This window comes from Mustela lutreola, chromosome 6 (genome assembly GCF_030435805.1).
Source record: "Mustela lutreola isolate mMusLut2 chromosome 6, mMusLut2.pri, whole genome shotgun sequence".
Classification (NCBI taxonomy): domain Eukaryota; kingdom Metazoa; phylum Chordata; class Mammalia; order Carnivora; family Mustelidae; genus Mustela; species Mustela lutreola.
Genome location: NC_081295.1, coordinates 90,261,565 through 90,277,189, shown reverse-complemented (window position 1 = coordinate 90,277,189; position 15,625 = coordinate 90,261,565). Strand labels below are relative to the sequence as shown.

Below are 15,625 nucleotides of genomic sequence, written 5' to 3'. Positions count from 1 at the left end.
GAGGGACCGGTGCATGGCTGGGGTCTGGTTTGGCTCTGGACCAATCTGAACCCAAAGGTAGAAACAGACTGGGCTCTGAATGCCTGGCTGAAGGCTGTTAAACTGACAAATTTATCCCAAGTCCATCTCCAGGCAGTCTGGGCTGCAGGGCATGGCCAAGTCTCCAGCTGTGGGGAGGCCCTACGCAGCCCTTGTTCCAGGCACCCCCCCAACCCCCAGCGCCACCACCCCCACATTCTTTCTTTGTTGTGAAAGCAGCAAGGGGTGTAGGAGGCGGGTCAGGAGGAGTCAAGCTTTAGAAGATGGGCCCCAGCTGCTGCTCAGGCCTCCAGGATATGCTGAGAGGGGATGGATAGTGAGTGCCTCATCCCCCTCTGGCTCTGGAGGGCCCCCCAGGCCCGCTTAGACCTCCCTTCCCCCAAGCAGCTGGGAGGAGGAGGGGCAGCCACAGAGGGCCTCACAGGCCGGGAGCGGTGGCGCCAGGACTCCAGGGTCCTGCCACATGGCCACCACATGTCCCTGACAACCCAGTCCATAGCACCTTCTCCTTGGGGTTGTGGACCTCCTCCCCCATCCCCCAGATGCCTTCCTGCAGGCCCTGCTGCAGAGGATACAAACAGAGGAAGGAAGAGAGGAGAGATCCAAGAATCAACACTTCTCTTGTTGCCCCATCCATCACTGTCCCTTGCCCTTCTGCGAAGGGCCCCAACACAACCCTTGCTCCCTACCCTCTTCGGTCAGGACTCAAGTGGCAAAATGGTTACCTGATTCTTTTATTTAAGAAAAGTGAAATACACGGACCTGAAGTGAGGCAGCAGAGGGAACAAGAGAGGCCAGAGCAAGGCAACTTGGCTGGCCAGCTCCAAACCCTCTGACTGAAAAGCCAGCAGCAGGCTCCATCTCTGAGATGTGTGCCTGCTCCTTAAGCATCTTGGGGGCCTCAGAGCTAGCTACTCTGAAGGACTATGAGGAGAGGGTGTCCTGAGGGTCCTTCCTGAGGGGAATTCCTGAGGAGGGAGCCAAGACCCTAAGGGCAGCAGCAATCTTCTGGTTAACTGCTCTCCCTTCCCTGTCCCACCTCGGGATTGGAAGAGCCAGGAAGCAATAGGGAATGCTGAGAGGGCTGTGGGGGGAGACCCAGCAGACCTGGGGGGGTGGGTTGAATGTCAACTGCTTGAAGAGAGATCCGTAGTGCTGGCACTGAGGCCCCGGGAGACCTGAAACAGACAACACCATGCCATCAGATCAGGGACCTCGGCTTCCCAAAGACTGTCCCCTGGAGTCTAGCCATTATGTGACTGTGATTGCAGTCTGTCTCTAGAGCTAGGATAGAGCCTGGAACTTGATTCTCAAGCTCTGGGGCTCTGTGTAGTTTTGGCCTTTGCTAGGATGTTCAAGAAGGCCATGATCTAAGGGCACGTGGGTGGCTCAGTCCTTAAGCATCTGCCTTTGGCTTAGGTCATGATCCCAGCATTCTGAGATCCAGCCCCACAGTGAGCTCCCTGCTCAGCGGGAAGCCTGCTTCTCCATCTCCCCCTCCCCATGCTTGCGTTCCCTCTCTCTCTGTGTCTCTGTGAAATAAATAAATAAAATCTTAAAAAAAGAAGAAGAAGAAGAAGAAGAAGGGATGCCCGGGTGGCTCAATCAGTTAAGCTGCTGCCTTTGGCTCAGGCCATGATCCCAGGGTCCCCAGATTGAGTCCCGAATCGGGCTCCTTGCTCCACAGGGAGCCTGCTTCTCTCTCCGTCTCTGCCTGCCACTCTGCCTGCTTGTGTGTGCGCTCTCTCTCTCTCTGAAAAATAAATAAATAAATTCTTAAAAAATAATAATAAAATTTTAAATTTAAAAAAGAAGGGGCTGGATGGCTCAGTGGGTTGAAGCCTCTGCCTTTGGTTCAGGTCATGATCCCAGGGTCCTGGGATCGAGCCCACATAGGGCTCTCTGCCTCAGCAGGGAGCCTGCTTCCTCCTCTCTCTCTACCTGCCTCTCTGCCTACTTGTGATCTCTGTCTGTCAAATAAATAAATAAAATCTTTTTAAAAAAATTTTTTTATTTTTTATTTTTTTTTAATTTTTTTTTTATTTATTTATTTGACAGAGAGAGATCACAAGCAGGCAGAGAGGCAGACAGAGAGAGAGAAGGAAGCAGGCTCCCCGCTGAGCAGAGAGCCCGATGCGGGGCTCGATCCCAGGACCCTGAGATCATGACCCGAGCCGAAGGCAGAGGCCTCAACCCACTGAGCCACCCAGGCGCCCCCTAAAAAAATTTTTTTAAAAAGAAGAAGAAGAAGAAGAAAGCCATGATTTGGTGGAGAGAGTGCTTGAAAGACCAACATGAATATCAGCCTATATATCCTATACTCTGAACGTGTTGACACAAATGGCCAGTTGCCATTAACATGTCATTACTGCTGTCTCAGATATAGATGACTTAATACTGTTTTTTTTCTTTTTCCCTTCTCATCTGCCACTGAGTCCCCAAGGCGGAGAATATGGTGGCTGCAGGAGGAAGAACAGTTGGTATCCCCAAATGATTCTTGAATTATCCATAATTCCAAAGTACCAGTTTAGAGAACATCAACTCCTGTTACCTTCCTGATTAATTTATTCACTTCCATCTCTGGCCCAAAACCGTCCCATAGTGGTCACCACCCCAACAAGGTGTCTGCGCAATTCTCTTCTACCCAACTCCACTTCCCTGGTTGAGTCTTCACCCCAGAAGACTCTCTCCTCTTCCCTAGCTCCTGCAGCACCGGCCCCATGGCTCCCCTTTTTTGCTCACCCACCCATATGCTCTTCTCTCACCTGGAGGGGTGCTGCACTGGGTTGATTCAGATAGTTTAAGGAGGCTGCCCGCTTCATGTTGCTGCTGCAGTGCAAAAAGAAAAAACTGAGGCCTCCTCTCTTCCCTGTTAGAGGTCCTAACACTGTGGGCCCCTCGTGCATTGCTGTATGCATCAAATCACAGCCTCCTCACCATCTGACAACCACCGCCCCCCAACACACACACATGTACAATCTCTTAACTTCATCAGTAACCGGCATCTCCTCGGCACCTCTCCCAACCCCTGAAGCACCCATCTTTCCCAAACTCTTTCCCCAGGGCCATCCCATCAACCTCCTCCAGGTTCTCTCCAAGACACTTCTCCAGAGATGAAGGGCCAAGAGGAGTTGGAGGCAAGGGTTTACTGATCTGCTTTACCAATCACTCAGTCTCACTGTGTACCTGGAGGGCCGAGGCTCAGTCCCCTGGAGTTTCCTCACCAGGAGTTCGCTGCTTCTACGAAGCACATCCCGGATCTTGCCCAGAGAACCACTCCTCTGCAGGGTCCCACTGCCATCCTGGCAGAGAGGGATGGGGCACAGAAGCTAAGGGGAGCCCATGCAGACAGGCTTCCAAGTCTACTGTTCCCATTTATCCTGCACACATCCCACCTCCCCCAAAAGCCTCATGATTGAAATCAAGAGCCCTATGCATGCCTGGGTGTCTCAGATGGTTAAGTGTCTGCTTTTGGCTCAGGTCATGATCCCAGTGTCCTGGGATCAAGTCCAGCACTGAGCTCCTTGCTCGTCAGGGAGCCTGCCTCTCCCCCTGCTCATGCTCTCTGACAAGTAAATAAATAAAATTTTAAAAAAGAGAAAGTAAACAAGAGCCTTACCAATGATGGCTTGCCTACCCCCTTGCGAGGGTGGGACAAACTGAACTGGAGTGTGGACTACGTGCTCTCATGTCCTACCTGGGCAGGCCCAGAGCCTCTCCCCATCACACCAGCAGGAGAGAGCCCGAGAGATCAAGGGGTAATAATGAGACTCACCCCTGACCATTCCACGGCCACAGAAGCGTCTTCACCTCCCTCAAACTTCACGCTGCCCCCAGGGCCCTCCTGAGAGGTCCTTCCACTGTCACCTTCCCCAAGCAGCTCAGCCACCTTGGTTTGGCTGATAGGGTCAGTGCCCTGGAAGGAAAAGACAGGCGCTGGGAATCTGCACTCCTTAACTCCTCAGGCTGGAGCTTTCAGACTTTTTTTTACCATTAGCCCCAACAGGGGAGACATTTTTCCTTGTCACGTCCTAGTACACACATACTGGAAAGTACTCGCCTCTTCTCTTTGCAATGCATTCCTACTTACAGACAGATATCCATTTTCACTATGGTCACACTGAATTGATTTCAAGACCCACTAATGAGGGGCACATGGGTAGCTCAGTCATTAAGCATCTGCCTTTGGCTCAGGTCATGATCCCAGGGTTCCGGGATCAAGCCCCGCATCAGGCTCCCTGCTCAGGGGGGAGCATGCTTCTCCCTCTCCCACTCCCCCTGCTTGTGTTGCCTCTCTCTCTGTCAAATAAATTTTTAACATCTTTAAAAAAAAAAAAAAAAAAGACTCACTAATGAGTCATGACCCACAATTTGAGAGACTGACTTCAGGCTCCCCTCAATCTCAACCCCCTCACCCACACCACCCATGACCCTCCTCAGTAACTTCTTCAAACTGTGAAAGGACATGGCTTTCCTTTCAATAGTCCTGTTTAGTGATGTGAATCTTGAACTTGGAGTCCTGACCATAAAGGGCATGGGTAAAAACACACTTAAAAACAACCACAACTGGGGCACCTGGGTGGCTCACTGGGTTAAAGCCTCTGCCTTCCGCTCAGGTCATGATCCCAGGGTCCTGGGATCGAGCCCCAAGTCAGGCTCTCTGCTCTGCGGGGAGCCTGCTTCTTCTCCTCTCTCTCTCTGCCTGCCTCTCTGCCTACTTGTGATTTCTTTCTCTCTGTCAAATAAATAAAATCTTAAAAAAAAAAAAGAAAAACCACAACCACGACTACAAGAGACTCTCACCTCCCTTTCCCTGCTTTCTCCTCGGCCTTTCATTCTTTTGAGACTCTAAAGAAGCCTCGGTGATCCCCCATTCCCAGGACCTACCTTCCAGACCTCCTTCCCCTCCTGGTCACTGACCTGTTTCTGGGAGCGTAGGGCACATTCTTCTAGGGTCTCAGCTGCCTCCAGCTTTCCCTGGCGCCTGTACAGAGCTCCGAGGTTTCTCAGAGTAGTGTTCACTGTGGGGCTGTGGGAAGAAAGTGAGGATGGGTTCAGAAGAGAAACAGGAGAGAGAGGGAGCAGAGCCAAGGGAAGGTCAAAGGGCTGAGGGGAAAAGGTCTCAGAGGCCAGGCTCAGGGTTTGGATGGAGGGCACGGGAGGCCAAGCCAGCATCTCACTGGCCGCTCACCTGCTCACTTTGCAGGCCTTGTACCAGCCTCCGTACTCTGTGTAGGGTGTGCCACCCTCTCGGTGTCGGCTCTGCAGAACAGAGGGGGTAAGCCAGAGCTGAAAACACAGAGATGCCTAGGGGCTATGGTGTGGGCTGGGCTAGGGAAGGCACTGGACATCTGGAACTGGTGGTCAGGTGGGAAAGGGTTAAGGAGCTGGACTCATGCAAGGAGGAAGCAAGAGACCCTGGTGGCCTGGGACTCCCCAGGCTGGACACCACACTCACTTTGCTCATTTCCTCCCGCTCCTCTGCATGCATCCAGATGGGCTTGTGGTCATCTAGGAGTGATACACGGATGGGGTGGTAAGGTTAGAGAACAGAGCTAGACAGTACAGAGGGGAGCCAAGAGACCGAGGCCCATGGAGCTGAACTAAAGTGGTCTGGCTCTGCCTGGGAACCATTAGGGCGTAACCCCTCACCTTTGGTCTGCATTTTTTTAAAGTAGGCTCCACAGGTGGAGCCCAATGTAGGGCTCATGACCCTGAGATCAAGACCGGAGACGAGATCAAGAGTCTGACACTCCATGATCCCAGCGTCCTGGGATTGCGTCCCGCACTGGGCTCCTTGCTCCGCAGGGAGCCTGCTTCTCCCTCTGCCACTCTGTCTGCCTGTGCTCACTCTCTCTCTCTTCTCTGACAAATAAATAAATAAAATCTTTAAAAAAAAAAAAAAAAAAAAAGAGTCTGACACTCAACTGACTGAGCCACCACCCAGGCGCCCCAGGTCTGCATCTCTTCACCACCCTGTAGCTCCCTCCCCAGGCCCACCCCACTCACCATCCACAGACCCAAACTCCTGCACATGCGCACGGGTCAGAATCTCTTTGTAGAGCGTCTCAGCCTCAGCATATTTGCCCTGTTTCAGGTAACAGGAAGCCTGGGGCAGAAAGGCAAAAACACGGGACAGAGACAAGGTCTCAGCAGGGCTCAGGGACTTCCACCTCTTGGTCTCTTTGTGACTTTTCCTAGAGATCCTCCTCAGACTTTCTTTTCTAGCTGCAGGGTCAAGGGTGTTCACTCTGCTCCCAGGAGGCTATGGGACTTCACCATGCCACTGGAATGAGGCAGAGCCCTCAGCCCCAAAGGCAGCCCCCCAGAGGCACAAAGGTGTCGAGGTCAGCGTACCACAGTAGGGTGCTTTTCCTTCCCCTCCCTCCATGCCCTTCCAGGTTGTTCTTCCCTTCTGCCCTTACCAGGTTGTTCTTGGTCCGGGCTACGTTAGGGTTGTCCGGTCCCAGCTGCCCCTCATAGATAGCCAGGGCCCGCCTGTAATAGCGTTCCACAGCCTCATACTTGCCCTGGTTTTGGCACAACAGGGCCAGGTTGTTCAGTTGCTTTGCCACATCTGGGTGGTCAGTGCCCAGGACCTGGAAGGGAGTAAAGGAGTGACAGATGGCTACGGCTGTGTGTGTGTAACCCACGTGGGGAGCAAGGGAAGGGAATGACAAGAGAGGGAACAAGGCAAAGAAAGAGGGTTGGGTAAAAACATGAGGGAAGAGGATAGCCTGGAAGAGAGATGGTGGAGGAAGGGTCACAGCATCAGAGAACGAGAGAACACAGGCACCTTTTCTCGAATCTCCAGTGCACGCTGGCAGAGGGGTTCGGCCTCCTTGTACTTGCCTCTTTTGCCATAGAGCACAGCCAGATTGTTGAGTGTAGCAGCCACCTGGGAAGAAAGGCCCGTCCCCCCAGCATCGATGCCTTGAGATCCAGGAGTTCTCCTCCTGCACAACAGGGCCCCACGCTGCAAGACTCCCAAGGGAAGAGGACCGGGGCCAGCCTAACCAGAGGCGAGGGAGGTTCTGAAGGTTCTCTCTGGGGGTGGTATCGCCCTCTAGGGGGATTTGTAGATATTTCTGGAGGTGGGATTTGGTGTGGTTTTTGGTGGCCATGAAGACTGGGGGCACTATCAGCTTTGGAAAGGTAAGGATGGTACAGATGTTCTGCGTGTGTGGGATAACTCTGTTAACTTTGGAGTGTTCGGCCAGACGTCTGAATACCGTGAGCCTTGACCCTTAGCGGGATAGCAAGAGCTGTTTTCTCAGCTACATCACCCCTGCCTACCATATAATGCAACATAAGAAATTATGTTCATAATTTTGCAAAATACCTTGTTTGCAAAAATACTTTTTTTCTCATTTTCTCCACTGTGACAATCCATCATTGCTCATTTTCTCATCATATATGAATAAATCTGGCCTGTTGTTACTGAGTCTGACATGGGTTTTTAATCTTGTATCCACCAATTCTTCTGCTGTCATTTTCTTTTTTTTTTTTCTTTTTTAAAAAAATTTATTTATTTATTTGACAGAGATCACAAGTAGGCAGAGAGGCAGGCAGAGAGAGAGAAAGGGAAACAGGCCCCCTGCTGAGCAGAGAGCCCGATGCAGGACTCCATCCCAGGACCCTGAGATTATGACCTGAGCCGAATGCAGCAGCTTAACCCACTGAGCCACCCAGGCGCCCCTGTCATTTTCTTTTTAAGTTTACTTATTTTTTTTAGTAATCTCCGTGCCCAATGTGGGGCATAGACTCCGATATCAAGAGTCACACGCTCTTCTGACTAAGTCAGTCATGTGCCCCTGCCCTGTCATTTTTTCTTAGTACTTCTTACATCTAGTGTCTTACTGCTGTCAATGTTCTAAATCTAAAGCTGTATTATATCATATTATATGTAAGTTATGTGCTGTAACATGTCTTCTACTGTAGTTGGAGTTAATAGAACTGTTAGCACGTCATGTTTTCATTTCATTATAACACATCCTATGTGTTATTTTATTCTGTTACTTTCCTCATTTTTATATGATAAGGTGACATTCAACATTTTTTGGAATTGTACGTGTAGGTCAGTTACAGTGTCTATGAATCATGCTTCAGGAAAATACTCATTATAAGAAGGACTCATTGTGGGGCGCCTGGGTGGCTCAGTGGGTTAAAGCCTCTGCCTTCGGCTCAGGTCATGATCCCGGGGTCCTGGGATCGAGCCCCACATCGGGCTCTCTGCTCAGCGGGGAGCCTGCTTCTCCCTCTCTCTCTCTGCCTACTTGTGATCTGTGTCTGTCATATAAATAAATAAAATCTTTAAAAAAAAAAAAAAAGAAGAAGAAGGACTCATTGTGCCTCAGAGAGCTGAGAACCCCTGGGCTTAGCAAACAGGGCCTGGAAAAAAGAAGCCCTCACAGCTTCTCCCTGAACAGTGAGTGGGCTGAGGGCAGTGGATAAACAAACTAAGAGAAGCCAAAAGAGCAGGAGGTGAGGAGGGCATGGAGTACTGACAGCAGGGTGGTCCCGGCCCAGGGTGCTCTCCCGGATGTTGAGGGCATCATTCAACAGGTGGGCAGCTTCCTTATACTTATTCTGGTCCCTGGAAGAGGAGAGAAGTGACAGGGGTTATCCTGAACTCTGCCCCCAAGTCATCTCTTTCCTTCCTTCCCTTCAGTATGACTGAGGTACATTTAAGGGTTAGGACCCCCCCCGAGGAGACAGGAAGCCTAGGGGAGAGCAGTGAGAGTTCACCAACACGCCTCTACGTGGATCCAGAACACTACCATGAAGAGGAGACCAGCTATAGGATGCAAGAGATGGAAACAGAGAGGGAAAGAGACCCTCTCAAAGGAGGGAATGGAGAAGCGAAGAGCCTGAGAGGTGACCGGCTCTGAGGTCAAGGGGTGACGTATGAAAAGAACAAGAGTGCTGGTGCAGAGGAAGGCCCTGAGTGGGGTCACTTGGGAGGCCCAGCAGGGAGAAGAGGTACCCTCTGGAGGAGGAATGGGAGCCGAAGGTGGATCAAGGTGGGAACCTGGAGGCAGAGCTGGGAGACGAGGAGGCCAGGACTCACCGATACACCAGAGCAAGGATGTTGAGCATGGTTGCGACATCAGGGTGGCCACGGCCAGACGTGCGCTCCAGGTCCTCCAGTGCCTGCTTACAGAGTGGCACGGCTACCTCATAGCGACCCTGGGCTGCATACTGGATCACCAAGTTGTGCAGGGTCCGCAGCCTTGCTGGGATCTCATATCCACTGTGCTGGGCGCCCTGGCCACGGGACACTATCCATCCCGGAAAATGAACAGGAGACTTCCTCAGGGCACTTCCTCTCCCCTTTGCTATCTGCCCTCTCCACCCCAACCCTGCCTGTGCACAACCCCTGCCACGGCCTCCCACCCCCCAGACCTACCTCTACTGCTACTCCTTCACACACACTCCCTGGTACCTGTGCCCCTCACAACCCCACTTGTTCACCCAATCACTCATTCATTCAACAAACTTTACTCAGTAAGCATGAGCCAGGGGCTGTGTCAGGGATGTGAAAATAAGAAAGACCTGCTTCTTTCCCTCGAGGATTTCATGTTCTTTCACTCCAGGGTCATCACCCCATTTGACTTTGAGCTTCTTACAGGCAAGAACTCTGTCATTCTCAACTCAGTCTCCCTAGTGCCTACCATAGGGCTCAAGACACATTAACTATGTAATAAATATTGGTGAATAATGGGGAGGCGTGGAAATGGAACCAGAAGCCCAGACTCTACCCTATCTCCAGGAGAAGTGAAGAACATATTTCTGGATGGTGAGCATCCCATATGCAAGGGGGGGCCATATCTGGGACCAGCCCTCTGCTGCCCCTCTTTACCCTCCAACTCCAAAGACAAACTCACAGCCATTGCTGGAGTCTTCTTCCTCCTCATTGGGGAAGAGATCATCCAGGGAATCCTTGGTGGCATCACCCTCCTTCTCCTCCTAGAAGGCAAGAAGCAGCATGGCTAGGCATAGATATCCCCAGCAGCCTCTTCAGGGCCCCTCTAAAGCATGAAATCACTGACAGGTGGCGAAGTCTCTTGTTCGTGTCCCTGCCACTGGGAAGGCTAGCATCTGTCCACCAATCTCAGCCCGCTCTTGTTTGTTCTTTCACATTGAGAACTTCCTAAGCACCCTCATTCTCTAGCCTCCACACCTCCCCACCCTGCTCAGTTCTTGTAATTATAGCCCAGTGCTGATCCCTGTGTGTTTACACTGATTATATGTCTGTCTTATCTTTCCTGAGGGCAGGGAGTGTGTCTGATCTTATTGACACGTACCCAAAGAGTACCCAAAGCGTCTAGCTCAGCCTTCTCCCCATGATCTGCCACCACTCCCTCTCGACTCAGTGCCCAGCCCTCACTGTCTCACCTACTTCCACATGGGGAAATCTACTTTGTGCCACGAGCACATCAACCTTGCAGAAACACCTCCAAGCCTCCCACCCAGCCTTGTCAATGCGTCCAGTGCAAATCATCCCACTTTTCCTGGGAGAGATCAGCTCTCCAGCCCTGGAGCCTTATCTATTAACACATTGCCACCCCCAGTCTAGAAAGCTCCTCCTTTCCCCTTCATCATCCATCAAAATCCAGCCCAACTCCTAACCTGTACAATGAAAAAAATCCAACCCAAACTTACCCCACCTCTGTGTACGACCTCATCTGCAAATCCTTCTCAGGCCATTCCAGTCTCCCCAAATCGATCCTGGAATTCCTCCCATTACTGAACCACTCATCCAGCCCTGAGCATCTGAAGTGTCACATCGTGTCGACGACATTGTGTCATCACACACATGTCCTCATGTGTAAGCGTTGGCCCTGCAGCTCCATTAGGAGCTTGAGAGGACAGGAACTCTCATAGTTCTTTACATCTCCCCCACACACAGCCTCTCACACTGCCTATAGCAGAGAGATAAACACCTGACTGTTGAGTGAGGTTTACACTTCATACATCTTGAGAGCAAATTTTAGGAGGGTCTTGCTCGACTGTGCTATGCTTTCCCGCGTTAGAGCATGTAGGATTCTGGGCTGGAATTGCCCGGGTGCTTAGGTGTCTCCCCCAACCCCAAAACCTCTAACTGGGGAAGCAGGAACTCTGTCTGCCTCAATCACTGCTGCACCCCCCAGCAGAGTGCGCAGTGCCCGACATACACAGCTGTCACGGAACTACGTGCAGACCGAATGAGTTAAGATTGTTTCAGCAGTGCTCCTCTCTGGAGTTGGTGTCAGGACCTGCATTCGGCCAGGTGGGGGCAGGTCGTGCAGCAAGGCCAGTCCCTGCTGCTCATGACCAGTTGCCCCCACGTCTCTGGTGACTCCTAGCTGTCCCCCCAAGACTGGCGACTCCCAGCTACCCCCGTAGTCAGCCTTGCCGGTGCACGCTTACCGCAGTGTGCCCATCCTCATCATACTGGCGCAGCTGGCCCAGGAACTCCAGATGCTTCTTTTCCTCCTCCAGCTGGGCCACAGCCTGTTCGCTGCGCTGGAGCCGCTGCTGGGTGCCTGCCAGCTCATCCCGGAGCCACTGGTTCTCCTGACACAGCCTCCGTACCTGGGCCCGCAGCTTCTGTTTCTCCGACTCCACTGTGCTCAGGTGGCTGGCCAAAGCCAGCATCACCTAGGTGGGCACATCCCATGAGCGCCTGACTCTGGACTAGAGTGTTCCGGGATTAAGTGGGAGGGGAGCCTACGGGGAGGCAGCAAGACTGGCAGGGGCCAGGAGGCGGGGTTGGGCAGCAAGAGTGCTACCTTCAAAATACACCCTGAGGGGCGCCTGGGTGGCTCAGTGGGTTAAAGCCTCTGCCTTTGGCTCAGGTCATGATTCCAGGGTCCTGGGATCAAGCCCCACATCGGGCTCTCTGCTCAGCAGGGAGCCTGCTTCCTCCCTCTCTCTTTGCCTGCCTCTCTGCCTACTGTGATTTCTGTCTGTCAAATAAATAAATAAATAAAATCTTAAAAAAAAAAAAATACACCCTGAATCCAATTTTTCACAACCTTCAGAGCCACCACCCTAGGCCAGTTCACCATCACTTCCCACCTGGGTAACTACTACCGCCTCCTCACTGGCCTCTGTTTTGGTCCTTTTTCCTTAGAGTCTGTTCTCAACCCAGCAGCCAGCTAGTCCTTGTAACATGTTAAGTCAGACCACATCACTCCTCTGCTCCACTTTGTAACTTTGGAATACCAAAGTTATTGGTATTCCAATAACTTTCATCTCATTCAAAGTAAAAGCAACATCCTTGTGATGAACCACGAGTTCCACATGATCTGTCCCCTTGGCTCTTAACCCTGCTACACCTTACACTTCATTTTCTCTCTTTCTTTCTCCTTCTTTTTTCTTTTCCTTCATTCTTTCTCTTCCTTCCTTTTAAGATTTTTGATTTTTAAGTAACCCCTCTACCCGATGTGGGGCTCAAACTCACAACCCCAAGATCAAGAGTCTCACACTCCATGACAGAGCCCGCCTGGTGCCCTTGCACTTCATTTCCTATTTTGCTTCACCTCACCCGCTCTTACTGCAGCCATACTGGTCCCTCAATGGCCTCACCGGGAATGCTCCAGTTCCGGGCCTTTGTAGGTACTACCCACTCTGCTGTAGATGCTCGTCCCCCATTTATTGCTCGTCCCTCATCTTCAAATCTTGGCTCAAATGTAAGACTTTTTTTGACTATCATATCTAAAGTTGTATCCTCTTTCTGTACCCACTAGTCACCTTCTGTTTTATTTTTATCCCTTTTCCTTCACAAGTATCACTCTTTGACATACGGAATCCTTTCCTCATTTGTGTATTGTTTGCCTCCTGAAGCTAGAATGCAAGCTCTGAGATGGCAAAGATTTTTGATTATTGCATTCAGTGATATTTCTCCAGTGCCCAGAAGACTTATGCCTGGCACAAAGCAGGGGATTAATACATATTTACTACATGAATGAATGCAAGCATCTAGGACCAGGCAATCCTAAATGACCCCAAAACTCCAATCGGACAAATGCTCCTCGAAGGGCCACTTGGTATCACTTCCTTCCTCTCACCTGGGCCTCACTCAGTCCCAGCTCAATGTTTTCCATGGAACGTCGCAGCTGCCGGGCCTTCTCATGCACCAGTCCTTCTTCATGGCCTCCCTGCTGCAGACACTCAATGGTATGGGATAGACTCTGCAGGACAGCCTGATGTTCACTGTGTAGGGCCTCCAGCCCTTGGCTCACCAGCCGAGTGCTTCCCAGGATCTCCTCCTGGCTGAGCCGGTGCCCTGCAGGCTCATCCCGCTGCCCCAACACCAGGCCTGACATCTTGGCCAGGGGGACCTTGCCTGGGCTGAGGAGAAACAACAGAGTTCAGCGGGGGTAAAGATAAGAAAGAGAGGCTCAGCACCTTGATTAAAGGGTGGTAAGAACCCAAGGGAAGGGACAAGAGAGAGTATGGGTGACCTGGTTTAACTGGAGAGAGAGTGACCAGTGGGGAGGGAACCTACGACACTAAACGCAAAGCTAAGGTTGTGGGAAAGAGAGAGGGAGAGGAACTGACTTGAACAAAGAAAGATTATTGAAGGTACAAAAGTGCTGAGATCTAGCAATCGGATTTAGAACTCAGGACGAGAACAGAAAAGTTGTTGGAGGGGCCCCTGGGTGGCTCAGTGGGTTAAAGCCGCTACCTTCGGCTCAGGTCATGATCCCAGGGTCCCAGGATCGAGCCCCACGTCGGGCTCTCTGCTCAGCGGGGAACCTTCTTTCCCTACATCTCTCTGCCTACCTCTCTGCCTACTTGTGATCTCTCTCTCTCTCTCTGTCAAATAAATAAAATATTTTTTTAAGATTTTTTATTTATTTATTTGACACAGAGAGATCACAAGTAGGCAGAGAGACAGGCAGAGAGAGAGAGGAGGAAGCAGGCTCCCTGCCGAGCAGAGAGCCCGATGTGGGACTCGATCCCAGGACCCTGAGATCATGACCTGAGCCGAAGGCAGCAGCTTAACCCACTGAGCTACCCAGGCACCCAGATAAATAAAATCTTAAAAAAAAAAAAAAAGTTGTTGGAAAGAGAGCGTGGGTCAGGAATAGGAAAAGCAATCAGAGGAGAGACAGCACTACAGGGAACATAGAGGTTGTCTGAAACACTGAAAAAGAAACAGGGTTAAAGCAGACAGGAGATACAGGAGAAACAGTGCAGAGGTTTCAGAAAATAGGAAAGGTACAGGATTCAAAGTTACAGGGAAGAGGGGAAGAAGAAAGGAGCCTTCATTGCAGGACCCAGATGAGAGGGCCCCAGAAAACTCAAGGTGTTCAGAATGCGTCAGTCTCGGAGCCAAGGCCAGCATCTCCCAACCTAGGAAACTCTGCTTCTTTCCCCACTAGGCCTTCAACCTATACTTCCCCAGATGTCAGGCTCTCTTCCTACTCCCTCCAAAGAGCCTCGTTTCTCACCTTTCCAGTATTCTTACCCGTATCCAGAGCACCACCCTCACCTGTGGCACTCAGGCCAAAGCCCGGAAGAAACTCTTTCAGTAACCAGGTACTCACAAGGAACTGCCCTGCCCAAAGTCCAGAAGTTCAGCCCTCCCACCCCTTCTCTCACCACTTCACAGCCACCCAGAGGACCTGGCACAGAGCCCTACTCAGGACAAACACCCTCCCTCTCTCTACTTCAGGCCTTCAAAGGCGACCAGCGTCCCTCTTCCTTCAGGAAGCCAACCTCCCATTCCAGGCCACGGGAAGCTCTTTTCTCCCCAAGAAGGGAATGAGACTTGATCTGAGATCTGCGGCAAGGGGCGTGTCTGAGAAAGGGTGAGGAGGCAGACCTGGTCACTCCTGACCCATTCACTTTCATGGCTTTGTCTCCGTCATGACCACCTACTAACAGGCTCTGAGAGGAGTCACCTTAGGGTGCCTCTCAGACGCCTGATGATGCAGGAAAGAATAGCACGTCTTCTGAGCGGCTGTAGGGTCACAGAGTAACGCGGTCTCCCAGCTTGGGCGTGCGATCGAGGATTGTTCCCGGCTGTCGACCTGCCCTGGGGCCCAGGGTGGAGACAGAGTGAGACGGGCGGGGGCGATGGGGGGAGGTGCGGGGGCACCGCCGAGCTCCGCGTCCCCGGCGAGTACCCAGGAGCCAGAGAACGCCGAGGTCAATGAGTCAGTCGGTAGCGCAGGGGGCGGGGCAGGCCGTCTGTCTGTCCTTCTGGACGCCGAGGGGCGGGAAGACTCGCGGGGGGCGGGGTTTTTCGGCTTGTCTGGAGTTGTGTGAGGTCGGCAGGTGGGGCCTTGTCCCTCTGTCCCGGAATGCGGAAAAGAGGTAGTGGGACCTCAACGCTAAGCCCCAAAGTACCCTCAAAGACTCACCCGCAGTCTGTCGCTCTGGTTGCCGCCCTTGCCGGTACTGCCCCTTTAAATCCATCATGGCTGCCGCTCGAGGCAATTGTTTTGACGGCTCCGAGGGGCGGAGCCAGCTCCCCAGTCACGCGACCTAAGGGCTGCAGGAGGATTGGCTTTGACCGCGCGCAAGGAGGAAAAGAGGTGTGCATCCACCTTGGTCTCGGGTTCTCTGCCCACCTCCTTACGTCAGGAGA

At 52.0% G+C, this 15,625-nt stretch overlaps 1 protein-coding gene across 5 annotated transcripts; it reads right to left on the bottom strand.

Annotated features, from left to right (window-relative positions):
• Positions 1 to 757: 757 nt before the first annotated feature.
• KLC4 (kinesin light chain 4) lies at positions 758 to 15,593 on the bottom strand. 5 transcript variants are annotated; one of them, XM_059178011.1, is made up of 16 exons: positions 15,399 to 15,593; positions 13,095 to 13,377; positions 11,452 to 11,682; positions 9,927 to 10,008; positions 9,110 to 9,320; positions 8,548 to 8,635; positions 6,836 to 6,937; positions 6,465 to 6,638; positions 6,049 to 6,148; positions 5,498 to 5,550; positions 5,231 to 5,301; positions 4,960 to 5,068; positions 3,815 to 3,955; positions 3,226 to 3,341; positions 2,805 to 2,868; positions 758 to 1,217 (listed from the first exon to the last, which is right to left on the bottom strand). In XM_059178011.1, the coding sequence occupies exons 1-16, from the start codon at positions 15,578 to 15,580 to the stop codon at positions 1,167 to 1,169; spliced, it is 2,058 nt and encodes a 685-aa protein (XP_059033994.1). In that variant the 5' UTR covers positions 15,581 to 15,593; the 3' UTR covers positions 758 to 1,166. The 5 variants fall into 5 exon arrangements, with proteins under 5 accessions (XP_059033994.1, XP_059033996.1, XP_059033995.1 ...); XM_059178013.1 differs by lacking the exon at positions 15,399 to 15,593 and adding an exon at positions 14,881 to 15,367; XM_059178012.1 differs by lacking the exon at positions 15,399 to 15,593 and adding an exon at positions 14,858 to 14,901.
• Between the last annotated feature and the right edge of the window lie 32 nt (positions 15,594 to 15,625).

What these genes read in the sequence shown, in the direction of transcription:
- KLC4 (XM_059178011.1), bottom strand. Translation starts at nt 15,580, where the DNA reads ATGCACACCTCTTTTCCTCCTTGCGCGCGGTCAAAGCCAATCCTCCTG. An exon ending in AGAAGACTCCAGCAATGGCT is followed by an intron (nt 9,321 to 9,926) that starts GTGAGTTTGTCT and finishes CGGGATGGATAG; the next exon opens with TGTCCCGTGGCCAGGGCGCC. An exon ending in CCAGTGCAGCACCCCTCCAG is followed by an intron (nt 1,218 to 2,804) that starts GTGAGAGAAGAG and finishes TGTCTGTTTCAG; the next exon opens with GTCTCCCGGGGCCTCAGTGC.